At 36.9% G+C, this 17,347-nt stretch overlaps 1 protein-coding gene across 1 annotated transcript; it reads left to right on the top strand.

The window, feature by feature from the left end:
- The first annotated feature begins 1,456 nt into the window (after positions 1-1,456).
- Positions 1,457-2,358, top strand: LOC106322947 (copper transporter 1). The gene has a single exon (XM_013761098.1). The coding sequence runs from the start codon at positions 1,632-1,634 to the stop codon at positions 2,124-2,126; it is 495 nt and encodes a 164-aa protein (XP_013616552.1). The 5' UTR covers positions 1,457-1,631; the 3' UTR covers positions 2,127-2,358.
- Positions 2,359-17,347: the final 14,989 nt, after the last annotated feature.

The following is a 17,347-nucleotide window of genomic DNA, read 5'->3' as shown; positions in this document are numbered from 1 at the left end:
TTTTACAAGATTTCTAAAATAAAATAATATTTAACTTGTTTACATATTTTTATCATGATTAATATTTAACTTCTAAAAAGAAATAATTTAGGGAAAGTTATATATTTTCAGTATTAGTTGAAATATATACTAACAGATACAAAATAATACTTTTTAAAAATCAAAATTCAAACTTTTATGAATAGCTAATATTATTAAAATTAATTTCTTTAATCAGTGATTCTTATTTTCAAATTGTTATATTTTTTAGTTAGACACGATACAATACATGTTGTACTCTTGACCATTAATATACAAGAATAAGTATATAATTTTGATTTAATTAATATATTAACGAAAAAATAGATATAACAAAGGGTATTTAACAAAATATATTCAAAAATATAGTTTTAAATATATACATATTTGGTATTCATATAAAAAATAAAAAAAAATTTGCATTGCGTTGGAATCCACCTAATATATTTATAATCGTGTAAATACTTAAATATTTTGACAGTAAAATATTATATTGTTTAAATATATTTTTGAAATTCATTTAGAAAATATAATTGGCCATCCAAAAGTTGACATTTATTTGCAAGATATTTTTGTGTAAAAAAAATCTCATGTTTTTAAAACATTTGTTTTTTTTTTGTTTGACAACCTTTTAAATACATTTGTTAATTTATTAGCTTAGATATTTTGTATAGAAACTGGCCATGAACATGGGCAGATACTTGATCCTTAATAATTCAACATCCGCCTGATGGCTTCGATGAGTTTAGCCAGTGCATCTTTAGCTGGGACTTTCAGTGAGTCTATCACCAATAAACAAAAGAAAATGAAAAAAAAACTAGAGAAATGGAAAAACGGTTTCTCAAGGGAAAAAATTATTACTATAGATTATAGCTAAAAAACATGTGACAAATGACAAATAATGAATAGTTTAAGCTATTTTATAATTAAATTGTTAAATAATTAATTTTTGAGGATGGTTTGCATGTAAGCTATATTATCTGAATCATAGAACTGATTTAGCAGATACTAGAAATCCAAAATGGTCAAATATTTCTAAATATTATGATACAATATTTAGAGTCCGAGAACTACATATACTCTCTAAATCTTAGGAAAATGTCAAATTTTCACATAAACTAAAAATGATTACAATATATTTATGTTTTTATTAATTATCCATATTTAATCAACAATATTTAAGATAAATAAAAAATATTTATAAAATCAATGTATTTTGTAATTCATATTAAGTTAAAAAAATTATAAATTGCATTATAATTCTAAAATTTGATTTTTTGTATAACAGAAAATTGTCAAAATTAAACTCTTTATAAAACAGAGGAAGTATTACTTAATTAAATTATAAATGTTAGAAGTACATAAATGCACTCTTTTTGTATTTTCAAAATATTACCGTTTTTGTACGACAGAAAGTTTGACAAACCGTAAAACAAGCTGTACTATACTACAATAACATCGTTACTCTTATGTCCACACAAATCCAAAAAAAAAGAGAATTGAAAAGATGAATTTCAATAAATGTCAATACCAACAAAATATCAAACAACTTTCTTCCTAACAATTTTATTATCCTCCTCCCAACACACAAGAGACCGAAGAACAAAAAAAGCATGGATCATGATAACATGCATAACATGCCTCCACCATCATCATCCATGATGAACAACGGATCCATGAACGGAGGAGGAGGAGATCATCACAAGATGATGTTGATGCACATGACTTTCTTCTGGGGCAAGAACACGGAGGTTCTCTTCTCCGGTTGGCCAGGAACAAGCTCCGGCATGTATGCTCTCTGTATCATCTTTGTCTTTTTCCTCGCCGTCCTCACCGAATGGCTTGCTCACTCCTCTCTCCTCCGTGGCACCAGCGGAGATACGGCTAATGCCGCCTCCGGACTCGTCCAAACCGCCGTGTACACCCTCCGTACCGGCCTGTCTTATCTAGTCATGCTAGCCGTTATGTCATTCAACGCCGGCGTGTTTATCGCCGCCCTCGCCGGTCATGCCATCGGTTTCATGTTGTTTGGAAGCCGAACTTTCCGGAATCGCTCCGGTGACCGGGAAACGAAAGATCTGCTTCCTGCCTCAGGTTGTGCTTGTTGATTATTATAAATGTGTTATTTTATTCACACTTGTGTTTCTAATAAATATCTAGGATTTGTACTTTTCTTGATTGTGTTTTGGATTGTTCTTGAGGTTCACGGGTGTTAGTGTGAGGAGGAGGAATATTTTCTATTTGTTTTGATTTATATTTTTTGTATTTTTCTGGTTAATATGATTAAATGGTGAAAGCTGAAGATATCAATTTACTAATGTAGGACACCAATTTGTTTGATATCTACTAGTGTAGGATACCAGTTTGTTTTCTCGCAAAGTTCATATACAGCTTTCTTATCTTATTAAATATACTATTGTGAACAATAATATCTAGGGTTGTATACTTTTCTTTATTGTTTTCTGGATTCTTCTTGAGGTTCACGGGTGTTAGTGTTAGGAGGAGGAATATACTATTGGTTTATGTTTTATGTATTTTTCACGAGTGTTAGTGTTAGGACATCAGTTTTGTTTTCTCTCACAGTTCATATACAGCTTTTTTAATTATCTATTAAATTATACTATTGTAAACAATGTAGTAGATTGCTTCATATAATTATCTTCTTACAAAAATAGTTTTATTTAGAGGTGGCAATTCAGTTTAGTTGAAAAATTTACGTACTTGTGTTTGATTTCATTTCTTACAATATTGATTTGTCAGCATATCGTCTCATATTAAACTCTTTTAATCCTTTTCACTAATGATCTCTCTTTTGTGTGTCTGAATTCTGATAATCAACGTTGATCTATTTTTGGTAGCTATTATATTTTCATTTCTGTTCCCATACTTATGTATTTATTGGTGGTTGTGACACCGTAACCTAGCGAAATTAATTTAGGCTAGTTGTTAGTTGGGAAGAAAACAAAGAGAGATGAGAGAGAAGGATAACGTCTGGTTCTCCGCTGACCGCGCCACCGTCCTGATTCCATCGCCGGCCACTTCTGGTGGCTCCCCTCCTCCACCTCCCCTCGTCCCCCCCGACCCCCTGACCCCAATTCCCTCCCCCTAGCTGAGTTCCCCACTCTTGCTGTTGCCGCTACTACTTCTCGGAAGGCCCACTCTCCGATGCAAATTTCTCTTCCTAAGGGGACCGCATCAAGAGCTTGCTATACCAGAAGTGCTCCCTCAACTACTGATGTCCTTAGGAATCAGATTTTGAACTCCTTTACTTCTAAGCCTCAGATCCAAAACACTACCCCCAATGCCACTGTTTCAATCAGTTTCGAGGGTTTCACTGCTCTGCCCCAAAAAACTACCTCTCCTATTTTCACTAATCGTGCTTCTACCAGCGATCCCCACTGGAAACCTCTACCCCTCCCCCCCATTCATCAAACTCCAAGACCAATCCGAACCCTCCTCTCCAGAAACAGCCTTCTCCTCCCATTCATACTTCCTCTGATCCAGACCCAACCCAAAATACCCAACCACGACCTCATAAACCTCAAACTTGGGCTGATAAAGCTAAACCAGTCGCAGACAGGTCGCTTAGACGCCTTGCGCCAACTACCATATCCGAAACAGGAATTCCTGAAGTCAATATTCCAGATGAAGTTTTTGAAAGAGGTGAATCCCTTCACAAGGACTTCATCACTGGCTCTTTTTTCGCAAAGATGCCCACTTATAAAGCCATTGAGAATGTCCTCAACTTTCTTTGGGGTAAAGGAGCTAAGCTGGAGATACACACCAATCCTACTCAACGCTCAATGACTGTTAGGATTCCCAACGAATACATTCGCAAGAAAGTCTTGGAGAAGCGACTCTGGTATGTTGGGACAGCAATGTTTCATGTATCTCCATGGTCTGCAACTCAAGCACCTACTACCCCGGAGCTTCTTTCAATCCCTCTCTGGGCTCATCTGAAAGGTGTTCTGCTCAGTCTCCGCTCCCAAGAAGGTCTAAGTCTCGCCGCGGGATTGGTGGGAGAACCTAAAGAAACAGATGAATACACTAAGAACCTGGCAAATATTGAAGTAGCTCATGTGAAAGTCGACGCTGACCTCACAAAATAGCTCCCTCCCTTGGTCCAGATCAAGCGCCAGAGTGGAGAGATCATTCAGGTTCAAGTGGAATATCTCTGGGTTCCTCCATCTTATTCCCTCTGCCACCAAATAGGGCACATCATCAAAGACTGCCTGCGATATGATCCCAAATGGGTCCCTGCGGAAAGTGCTTCAGCAAAAAAGGACCCTAATCAACAAGGAGCTACAAACACCGGTAATAAAGAAGTAGAGCAAACTATTACGGTTGGCGCAAATATTGCATTTACGGATCTAAATAAGAATACAATTGCTGAGCAGAACCTCACTCCCTTGATTGTTCAACATTCTGCTCCGCCTTTTGAATTTACCAGTGCCCCTCCTCCTTGTTCTTCCTCATCTACCCTTCCCCCTCTCAAACCCACCATCCCCTTCCCCACCGTTGTGCAACCCTCTCCTTCTACCCCCTCACCCATCAACCCGTTTCCTATTGAAGAGGTGTTTGTCTCTGACTCAACTCTACCCCTTGCTCTCTCCACTGACCCCCATAAAGTATCTCTTGCTATTGCCCTTCCAGCCCAAAACCTCCCACGAAAACTCCTTTACCCATCAAAGCACAAACCAAATCTAAAGCGCCCTTTTATCTCAGCCAGCCACTCTTCCCTTCTCGCCCAAAACCCTTTTGCTATTTTGCTCTCCTCACCTAAAAAATCCCTAAAACTAGCTTCTGAATCCGATCAAAATCACCCACCCATTGACCCTGACCCTAACTCTCTCCCCAACCTTTTTGCAGCTACTCCTAGTGTAGGTCCTCTCCTTATCCAAGGAGTGCCTCCGGAGTCTTCTCTATGAGTACTAAGACCTTTTTTTGGAATGCTCGAGGACTTAATGAGCCGAGCAAGCACGACCCGTTACGCCAGTGGCTTTTGTTACATAAGCCTATTTTTGGAGCTCTCTTAGAGACACACATAAAGGAACCGCAACTCAATCATGTAATGTCGAAAGCCTGTCAAGGTTGGAACTATACCAGCAACCACTCAGCTGACCCCGACGGCAGGATCATACTCATTTGGAAATCTCTTGTGGCTGTGAAAGTCATTTCTAGTTCCAGGCAGTCGATGACCTGTGAGATTGAATTTCCCCACTGCCACAAAATATACTTCACAGCAGTCTACGCCTCAAACTCCCATGACGAGAGACAAGACCTATGGGTGGACTTAATCAACACCCACCAGTCCCTTGACCTCTCCAATGCGCCATGGGTCATCGGAGGGGATTTCAACCAAATTACCCACCCTGCTGAGCACTCATCAATGGCGGTAAACTGCTTAACTGCGCCCATGATCTCACTCCGGAATGTGCTCAATCAGCTTGAAGTATTTGATCTGAGATACGCTGGCCCCTTGCATACTTGGACAAATAAGAGTCCCTCCAACCCTGTAGCGGAGAAACTTGATAGGCTTCTTGCCAACCATGAGTGGATCTCCCATTACCCTAACAGCCTAGCCTCCTTCCTTCCCCCCAACTTCTCTGATCACTCTCCTTGCTTGCTTGATCTTCATGTTCCCTTACCTCTAGCTGGTACCCGGCCTTTCAAGTTCTTTAACTACCTAACCAAACATCACAAATTTAACCAAACCGTTGTGGATGCTTGGAATCAGGCCGGTGGCATTGCGTCTAATCTCTCCACTCTCTGCTACAAATTCAGAAAAATAAAGGGAGCATTAAAATCACTAAATCGTTCCAATTTTTCAAATATTCAAGAGAGAGTGAGAGAAACTAACTGTTTGCTTCAAGTTGTGCAGGTACAAGCTCTAACCAATCCCACTCCAGACCTTTTCCAGCAAGAGAAAGAGTTGTATGACAAATGGTGTTTTCTGAGATTGATAGAGGAATCCTACTTCAAGCAAAAATCGAGAGTAAACTGGTTAAAAGAAGGGGATCTCAATACAACTTACTTCCACAGATTGGTCCAAGTGCGTGCGTCTTTCAACTCTATCCGGTTCTTCATGCTGCCTTCTGGCGTTATCCTCTCAGATCCTATCACCATGGGACAGCACGCCGTAAACTATTTCCAATCCATACTTGCCCCTGCGACAATGAATGTCTCTGTGTGCTCGCTAGACTGGTTCCAGCGTGTGCTCCACTACAGATGCTCTGCTGCGTTGATTCAGGCTATGATCAGAATCCCTGACCAGGAGGAGATTTGTAGAGTGATCATGAAACTTAACAGCAATAAGTCACCGGGACCAGACGGTTTTACCTCAGGATTCTTCAAGGCGACTTGGAGTGTATTAGGATCTGAAGTAACTAGTGCTATCCAGAATTTTTTCATCACTGCGTTTATGCCTGCAGCAACAAACGCAACCATATTAACACTAGTACCTAAGAGACCCGGGGCTTCAGTAATCAGTGACTTCCGCCCAATATCATGTTGCAACACAATATACAAGGCTATATCGAAGATGCTTGTTCAAAGACTAAAACCGATGCTCACTGACCTGATTCTCCCGAACCAAACGGCATTTGTCCAAGGCCGATTACTGGTTGAGAATACAGTGTTAGCCGCTGAGGTAGTCAATGGTTATCACAGAAACAAGGGCGCCAAGCGGATTGCAATCAAGGTAGACATCGCCAAAGCCTTTGTCACCATCAATTGGAACTTCATCTTCACTTGTCTTTACAGCATAGGCCTCCCGGGACTCTATATCAGATGGTTGCAAGCGTGTGTCTGCACACCAAGTTTCACTGTTGGATACAATGGTACTGTCCAAGGATATTTCAAAAGCAAAAGAGGGCTTCGACAGGGTGATCCTCTCTCGCCATACCTGTTTGTTATAGCAATGAATTGTTTATCAGTTCTCCTCAACAAAGGAGCTGAAGATGGAAAATATGGCTATCACCCGAACTGTCAAGATTCAAAGTTAACTCACCTCTGTTTTGCCGATGACCTACTAATATTTGTCGAAGGCAGTGCTGGCTCTGTAAATGGGGTTTTGGATGTCCTCAGCGAGTTTGAGACACAATCGGGACTTGGCGTCAGCTTGACTAAAACATGTTTCTTCTCCTGCGGCTTGTCTCAACCTGAAATAGATCATATCAAGCAAACAAGTGGATTAACTCATGGAACTCTACCTATAAGATATCTGGGTGTACCTCTCTGCACCCGAAAGCTGTCAATGGCCAACTGCGAGCCCCTCATCTCCAGTGTTAAAGCAAAGCTAACCTCCTGGAGTGCCAAGACTCTATCCTTTGCCGGGAGACTGCTTCTCATTAACACTGTGATTTCAGGAATCACAAATTTCTGGTGCACCACTTTCACACTACCTAAGTTCTGTATCAAGACAATAAACTCTCTCTGTGGGGCTTATCTATGGAAAGGGACGATAGAGGGACACCATACGGCTAGAGTTTCATGGGACACGGTCACTCACTCGAAGGAAGAAGGTGGGCTTGGAATACGCGACTTGCTTTCCTGGAACACGGCTACTTCAATACGCTTAATATGGCTTCTGTTCTTTAAAAGTGGTTCAATATGGGTAGCATGGTTGGTGAAGGAGATTCTCAATGGAAACCTCTCTAATTTTTGGACTATAAAAGAACGAAACAACCACTCCTGGCTGGTGAAACGTTTGCTCCGTCTACGGCCGCTGGTCTATACCTGGATTCGCATTGAAGTGGGGAATGGAAGGATGACCAGATTCTGGAATGACAATTGGAGTCCTTATGGGAAACTTTCCGAGTTTCTTAATCTCCCCCAACGGTCACGTCTTGGTATCCAAGAAACTGCAACTCTTGATGACCTCTACAGGGACGGTGTCTGGTCCCTTCCGGCGGCTCGATCAGAACAACAAGTTCTACTTCAGGTATACTTAACATCTCTCTCCCTGAACTCTCTTGATGATCGCTATATCTGGAGCCTAAACAGCTCTTCTCAAGAGTTCTCAACGGGTCTTGTCTACGGAGAACTGAAGCATCACAATCAACCAACCCAATGGCACAAGGCAGTTTGGTCACCAAGAGGCATCCCAAGACAGAACTTCCTCGCATGGCTCCTTGTCCAGAACCGGTGCCCCACGAGAGATCGGTTACTGGGTTGGGGACTACCAACAGACCCTCTCTGTTTGCTCTGCAACGTGGCACCTGAGAGTAGGGATCATATATACTATCAATGCCCTTATTCTTGGAGCGTTTGGACTAGAACTGCCAATAGAGCTGGTCATCGACCTGATCAAGATTGGAACCGTGAGATGATCAACATGCAGAACCTCCAAGGTGCAGAACCTCCAAGGTCCCCGTCACTTGCAGATCATTCGACTCCTAGCTTGGCAATGCACGCTGTACTATATCTGGGCTGAAAGGAACTCGCGCCTACATCGACACATCTTCAAGCCTCCTGACTCAATTGTAAAGCAGATTGAAGCGACAATTCGATCAAAAATCTCCGCTCTCCGCGATCGATCTCCTCGACTCTCATCCTCTCTATTTGTTGTGTGGAACGTATAACTCAACTACTGGTCTCTTCAACTGCTTTGGGCTTGGCTTTATTACTTCTACTCGGTTCTCCTTTATGTGTTATCATATGAAATATTACTAATGGGCTAAACCCCATAAACACTGCCTGGCTGGGTCTGTATCTTTTGAGTTTTCGTTTTTATGCTTAATAGAATGCCCTTTTTCAAAAAAAAAAAAGAAAACAAAGACATGATTCCAGTCGACCGCCAAAATTTATGTTGGAGTCATATATTAAGGGTGGGTGTTAGCTTTTTATGTCGTATTCGTAGTAAGATAACTTTAGATACTTCCATATTATTCATCTTATAGCACACAACAATCGCTATTAACAAAATTATGATCTAAGTTGATGACAGACCAAGTGGTCAATATATAGTGGCGGAGCCTGAAATATTTTGTAGGAATAAAAAAAAAATTAATAGAAATAAATTTTTATTTTTATTGGAGTTAATACAATTTTTCTTAAATTAAAACAAATATTTTACAATTTTTCTTAAGCACAAACAAATATATTTTTAAAAATAGTGGGGTGACCCCACTCCTTCCCATTTACCTCCTCCCCTGTCAATATATCTACGTACGGTTGTGTTTTAAGAGACTTGGTTGGGAATGCATTAAAGTCCTTTACTCCAAGTCGAGAAGAATAGCACATGCGAATGTCGCCCATCAGATCAAAACTTGGAACAAACGGAGGAGGCTTTTAAGAAGAAAAAAAAAATATGGGTGTAAAAGTTTTAATAAGATGTGTTCATGTAAATGAGAGACCAAAGTATACATCTTCCTGTCGACGTATGTCTCTCTATTTCATTACACCCAAATTCAAGATGATCTAATTAAAAAATCGGAGATAGACTATAAATAAAATGAAACTCGTGTGAAGCAGAAAATTGACGGCACAGAAAAGTGATGATCTTTCAAGTTTGAAATCGATCAAACCAGGTGGAGATAAAGGATTCCTGAGAGAAGAGGAGGGTTTTTCCCTATCAAGACCCAACAGCTTTGCCCTGACTTGAAGCTGAATCTCTTTGACAATTTGGGTGGCCGGTTTGGTGTGTTCACACCAGAGTGCAAATGAGAGTTTTTTTTTTTTTTTCGCTAAGAGCAAACGAGAATTCCTTTCTCTCCATATGAAATAAACAGCTCCTTGGAAAACCAACTTCAAGATAGCTTTAAACCAAGGTCTCGCTGGAACATTTACCAGCCAGTGAACAATCTCTTGTAAGGTAGAAGAGTAGGTCATTCGGACACTCGATAGCAACAAATTCCAGACTGCAATCGAGAATTGGCAATCAAAAAACAGATGGTTAGCCGTCTCTGCCGCATGACCACAGAGAAGACATTCTGCCGGAACTACAAGACTCCATGATCTTAATCTGTCTCAAGTTAACATTCTGCCTTTTAGTAGAAGCCAGACTATAAAGAAGTGTTTGGGGATTTTCTAACTGAACCAGACAGCCTTATGCCATGATACCACCTGAGGTGGAGGATTCAGGGAAGTCCAGAGTTTTTTTTTTTTTTATTAACCAGGTGTTGACCTTGCGGCCCACCACCTAGGCCCGGCGCCAGCCTTTGTCTGTACCTTCTTACGGGCCCTGGACACGCCTCCCCCTCCCCGCGAGTCGAACCGGTCACCTCCCCTTCCCAAGGAGGATACCACTGGACTACGAGGTCCTGGGTAAGGAAGTCCAGAGTTTAGAAGTTGAAAAAACCAATGGAGGATCATCTGGGGAGTTCCTTCACATATAACAGTCATCCTTAAGTGAATTAATGTCTGGAATCTGAGAAGGGAAAGACTGTTGAAGCCTTCTCAAAATGGGATTCCTGCTGCGGGACTCTCGCACCCGCTAAAACCGCCTCAGCAACAGAACTATCAATCGGAATACCCGAAACCTGAGGCCCGAGAGGTTCGTTGATGTCAGTGAGCGACCCCAATTCCGTCCAATTATCATGCCAAAAGGACGCATTGGCTCCTGAGTTAACGTGACAAAGAATGCGAGGTTTTGACAAATGCAGCTTCATAAGACGCTTCTAAATCCAACTACCCACGTTTGAGAAGTCAAAAGTCCAAAATATTCTCCCTTCTAATATATAACTCTCTATCCAGGCAACCCAGAAGGAATCAGAGCCAACAAGGACACAAAAGGATGTTAGTGACTTAAAACGTGGATTCTGCATGGATGCAGCTAAACATTGTTTTTTGTCAAAAATGTTAAGAATATGCAGCTAAACATGTTGTGTGAGTTTTAATATTTCACAAAAACAAAAAGGATCCAGTCTTATAACGTGGTAGTTTTAGTTTTAAACTAATTAAATTTTCTGTATAGACTGGACCGCTAGCTTCCGTTCCAAGCAACTTAGAGCACCATTTACCCATGTGCTTAATGGGTTGCTTACTGATTTCTAGATTTAAAAAAAAAAAAAAAAAAAAAAAAAAAGGAAGTAATTAGAGAAGAAGCGGTGCTTAATTAAGCCTCAAAAGAGGCGTTGCTTAGTGGACACGTGTTGCCCTCTCTTCGCGCCTTTCTCTCTTTCACGAAACGCAAGCTTGCTGGTCATCTTTGCTCGGATTTTTATCGCAGAAATCGACGCTGAGATTCAGCGTGATGAGGAGATCGTGGACGTCGACGGCGAGGATATTGGAGCAAGAGACGGTGTTGGGACAGGCGAGCTCGAGAGCGGTTTTGGGCGGATCACAACGTCGAATCCATCTCCGGGGAGGGAGAGGTTGATGGGGGAATCGCGTTCGGCGGCGTTGAAAGCGGTGGAGGAAACGAGGACGGAGAAACTTTTGCTTATTTGGATCCAAAGTTTTGATTTTTATCAGAGATCTGATCGTGGGTTTACGATTGATCGATTCCTTTTGCTTAAAGTTTGCATCTTTGTTATGATTCCTTGATTTTTTAAGTTTCTGTTTTTATCAGGTTGGCTCAATCTCTACGAGAGATGGTTGAGTGCAATGTATGTCGTTCGAAGCTGGTTTCGAGGGCTTATGTTTCTTAATTGACTTAAACGTCTACTACATTATAGTATCTAGTACCAGTTGCTATATGTTGTGTCTGCATAATGGAAAAGTAGTAGAAGTTCACAACTCTGGCTAGTTTTTGATATTGTTTAACTGATACCAATGTGAAAAGAGATTCCATTAAGTTCTGTTCATAAAGTTAGTTTTTTAATTTCCAAATCACTACTCTTTCCTCGAGTCTCTTGCGTTTTTGTAGACGGTCCATTGATACTTGAGTGTTTATGTTCAAATTGTAGGCCAGACATCCAAAAGTTGGAGAGAAGCCTCTTCTGTCTGTTCAACATTTGTCCAGGTACTTCTTCTTCGTCAATCAAAGAGAGACTAATCCACTGCATTGCAATTAATAACTACCTCAAGTTCACAATGCAGGAGCAGCCACTTGTCATTTCCTCATTTTGCATACGTAGGTCTATTGTCTGAGGTTGTAGCCTTCCACTCATTACCTCTTACTCTTGAATGGGTTTTGTATATTTTTACAATAATATTTGATCAAATCCTGCTTATCTTTAATTCTGGTAGTGGGAGGCACTTGCTCTGTTGCTGATAGGGATTAGTGTAAATCAGCTGTGTTCTCTTCCAGAAGGTTCTCATGTGGATGTCAGGTAAATTGTTGTTGAATTTCAATGGTTTACTGAATCTCTTGACTGCCTTAATACAGCTTTGGAACATTGATGACTGCTACATTGTAATGGGAAGGGATACCTACATTTATCATTGGTATAGGCAGAGGAATAAGTGCCACGGTTGGACTAGTGGCTACGGCCGTCTATCCTTTAATGCAAAGCCGTCTCTCAACGCTGAGAACTGGCATCTGGTCATTGTGGTCTCAGGTATATTATTAACTTGAAACTTTTAATCCATTTGGATGAGTAATGTTTAGATTGTCAATCACATGAAACTGTAACATATTTGCAGTAAGATTTTAGATTCTCATGGTTTACTATAAAATGTATGTGTTCTTTTGCAATCTGCTCTTGACTTGATATAGAATGTTTAACTTTTTTTCAAATCATTTGGCATTGGTATTTTGTTTTAAAACCGATGAATCTACTACTCAACTTTAGCTGCAAGTAGAAGATATAGAATGTTTAAATTTTTTTTTAAAAAAAACCTCTAAATAAGATACTTGCATTGGAGGACAAAAATATAGAAGTTTCTTAAAAAAATTCTTAACACACATTTAATATTAAAAAGTGATTAAGAGCCCCATTAGGGGTGATAGGGTTAATGGTGCTCTTAGTCCGTATATAAACCCTTTGGTATAGCTTGGTCAAGATTGTCTACACAGTTTCCTTGACCAATATTGTTATGACTAATTTATATCTCTGTTTAGTAATTTGTGTTTGTGGGCAGATGAGGTCTAGACCACTTTCTTTCAGGACCAGACCACCACATCAACTATTCTTTTACGGGCAAAGTACTTCTTATAGCACTGCATTATGCATTTAATAATACTAGTCTTGACAAAAGACAGCTCTTCAGGCATATTCTATACTATAATAGTATAATTCAAGTCAGTCACTCTAGCTGACTTAGAGTTTCTCTCAAGTTGTCAAACGTGTGCTTTACACGTGAGAGAGAGACTCACATTTAGTCTGAGTGACAAACAAGTGAACAACCGTACACGTGGAGAGGAGGTAGCAAAAAAAAAACTCGTGTGCTGTCTTTTGCTTGGCCCCTAATTAAGTACCCCAGACGTGAATTTGCGTGTAAATTTTAATTTACCACGGTAGATAGTTATCATATGCTCTCTCGATAGGATTCTATATATTTAACCTTTTCGCCTTCTAATGTTGTTTATTCTCATGCTTTCAAATATCAGTACAATAATTTTAATCAAAAAACAAAGTTACCATAATTATTTTCCATATCACACCTTTTTTTTATTTTTAAAGTTTATCTTCCATATCATACTTAACATAATTACCATCATATGTGAAAATGGCAGGAACTGTAAGCTTATTATCCCATAAAAAGCGATATAATTTAGCCATGAATATTTAATACGGAAAAATTCCCCTCTCAACTATATGCAACACATAAATTAACAAGGAGTACAAATTAGACTAATGCTAACAGTTGGGGTAAAATAATAGTTTTGCATGTTAATTTGTTCATGTTGGTTAACATGCAAATTGCGACAGACTAGTTATTTATATATATAAAATATTTTTTTGTTGTTATTATATAATTTTTTTTCGATGGATCAGATCAATTTTTATTAAAAATGATGGAACAAAACTATAATTAATCCATCATGGGTTGATCGGCTTGGACATTAAACAAATTATGACATAAAAACTTTATTTTTTCCATCAAACACATTCTTGAAAAAAGTGAACCGTGTTGTTTTCACAGTTGAATTATTTTGACTTTTATCTTCCTTATGGTTTTGAAAGCTTTCAAAACCATAAGGAAGATAAAAGTCAAAATAATTCAACTGTGAAAACAACACGGTTCACTTTTTTCAAGAATGTGTTTGATGGAAAAAATAAAGTTTTTATGTCATAATTTGTTTAATGTCCAAGCCGATCAACCCATGATGGATTAATTATAGTTTTGTTCCATCATTTTTAATAAAAATTGATCTGATCCGTCGATGCAAATTGCGACAGACTAGTTATTTATATATATAAAATATTTTTTTGTTGTTATTATATAATTTTTTTTCGATGGATCAGATCAATTTTTATTAAAAATGATGGAACAAAACTATAATTAATCCATCATGGGTTGATCGGCTTGGACATTAAACAAATTATGACATAAAAACTTTATTTTTTCCATCAAACACATTCTTGAAAAAAGTGAACCGTGTTGTTTTCACAGTTGAATTATTTTGACTTTTATCTTCCTTATGGTTTTGAAAGCTTTCAAAACCATAAGGAAGATAAAAGTCAAAATAATTCAACTGTGAAAACAACACGGTTCACTTTTTTCAAGAATGTGTTTGATGGAAAAAATAAAGTTTTTATGTCATAATTTGTTTAATGTCCAAGCCGATCAACCCATGATGGATTAATTATAGTTTTGTTCCATCATTTTTAATAAAAATTGATCTGATCCGTCGATGCAAATTGCGACAGACTAGTTATTTATATATATAAAATATTTTTTTGTTGTTATTATATAATTTTTTTTCGATGGATCAGATCAATTTTTATTAAAAATGATGGAACAAAACTATAATTAATCCATCATGGGTTGATCGGCTTGGACATTAAACAAATTATGACATAAAAACTTTATTTTTTCCATCAAACACATTCTTGAAAAAAGTGAACCGTGTTGTTTTCACAGTTGAATTATTTTGACTTTTATCTTCCTTATGGTTTTGAAAGCTTTCAAAACCATAAGGAAGATAAAAGTCAAAATAATTCAACTGTGAAAACAACACGGTTCACTTTTTTCAAGAATGTGTTTGATGGAAAAAATAAAGTTTTTATGTCATAATTTGTTTAATGTCCAAGCCGATCAACCCATGATGGATTAATTATAGTTTTGTTCCATCATTTTTAATAAAAATTGATCTGATCCGTCGATGCAAATTGCGACAGACTAGTTATTTATATATATAAAATATTTTTTTGTTGTTATTATATAATTTTTTTTCGATGGATCAGATCAATTTTTATTAAAAATGATGGAACAAAACTATAATTAATCCATCATGGGTTGATCGGCTTGGACATTAAACAAATTATGACATAAAAACTTTATTTTTTCCATCAAACACATTCTTGAAAAAAGTGAACCGTGTTGTTTTCACAGTTGAATTATTTTGACTTTTATCTTCCTTATGGTTTTGAAAGCTTTCAAAACCATAAGGAAGATAAAAGTCAAAATAATTCAACTGTGAAAACAACACGGTTCACTTTTTTCAAGAATGTGTTTGATGGAAAAAATAAAGTTTTTATGTCATAATTTGTTTAATGTCCAAGCCGATCAACCCATGATGGATTAATTATAGTTTTGTTCCATCATTTTTAATAAAAATTGATCTGATCCGTCGATGCAAATTGCGACAGACTAGTTATTTATATATATAAAATATTTTTTTGTTGTTATTATATAATTTTTTTTCGATGGATCAGATCAATTTTTATTAAAAATGATGGAACAAAACTATAATTAATCCATCATGGGTTGATCGGCTTGGACATTAAACAAATTATGACATAAAAACTTTATTTTTTCCATCAAACACATTCTTGAAAAAAGTGAACCGTGTTGTTTTCACAGTTGAATTATTTTGACTTTTATCTTCCTTATGGTTTTGAAAGCTTTCAAAACCATAAGGAAGATAAAAGTCAAAATAATTCAACTGTGAAAACAACACGGTTCACTTTTTTCAAGAATGTGTTTGATGGAAAAAATAAAGTTTTTATGTCATAATTTGTTTAATGTCCAAGCCGATCAACCCATGATGGATTAATTATAGTTTTGTTCCATCATTTTTAATAAAAATTGATCTGATCCGTCGATGCAAATTGCGACAGACTAGTTATTTATATATATAAAATATTTTTTTGTTGTTATTATATAATTTTTTTTCGATGGATCAGATCAATTTTTATTAAAAATGATGGAACAAAACTATAATTAATCCATCATGGGTTGATCGGCTTGGACATTAAACAAATTATGACATAAAAACTTTATTTTTTCCATCAAACACATTCTTGAAAAAAGTGAACCGTGTTGTTTTCACAGTTGAATTATTTTGACTTTTATCTTCCTTATGGTTTTGAAAGCTTTCAAAACCATAAGGAAGATAAAAGTCAAAATAATTCAACTGTGAAAACAACACGGTTCACTTTTTTCAAGAATGTGTTTGATGGAAAAAATAAAGTTTTTATGTCATAATTTGTTTAATGTCCAAGCCGATCAACCCATGATGGATTAATTATAGTTTTGTTCCATCATTTTTAATAAAAATTGATCTGATCCGTCGATGCAAATTGCGACAGACTAGTTATTTATATATATAAAATATTTTTTTGTTGTTATTATATAATTTTTTTTCGATGGATCAGATCAATTTTTATTAAAAATGATGGAACAAAACTATAATTAATCCATCATGGGTTGATCGGCTTGGACATTAAACAAATTATGACATAAAAACTTTATTTTTTCCATCAAACACATTCTTGAAAAAAGTGAACCGTGTTGTTTTCACAGTTGAATTATTTTGACTTTTATCTTCCTTATGGTTTTGAAAGCTTTCAAATCAACCATCGAATTGATACATGTCATTTTAATGTTTTTAGTCGTATACTTAAGAAAAACTTACATTTTTGTAATTTAAAGTCGTTTAAAAAAATAAAAATATAACATATAAGAAAATTCTAACTTATAAGAAAAATATAACATATAAGGTGTCCTCATTTTTGTATTTTAAAGTCGTTTTAAAAAATTTTCCTCATTTTTGTAATTTAAAGTCATTTTAAAAAATTCAAAATATAACATATAACAAAAAATCTATTTTTTATTATATGGTTAATGTGATTGTTTAAGTTTTTTTAATAATATAAATTTAAACAAAAATGAAGAAGGATGCAAAAATTGTTATCAAATCTTTATTATTCATAATCATTAATTGACATATATATGTAAATCATATTTGGTAATTTTCTAGCTTTTATTTAAGGAAAGAATACACACTTCTTATATTTTAGGTTAATATAATGTTCTCTAGTGGACATTAAACAAA

This window comes from Brassica oleracea, chromosome C2 (assembly GCF_000695525.1).
Source record: "Brassica oleracea var. oleracea cultivar TO1000 chromosome C2, BOL, whole genome shotgun sequence".
NCBI lineage: Eukaryota > Viridiplantae > Streptophyta > Magnoliopsida > Brassicales > Brassicaceae > Brassica > Brassica oleracea.
This window is presented reverse-complemented; position numbering and strand designations above follow the sequence as displayed.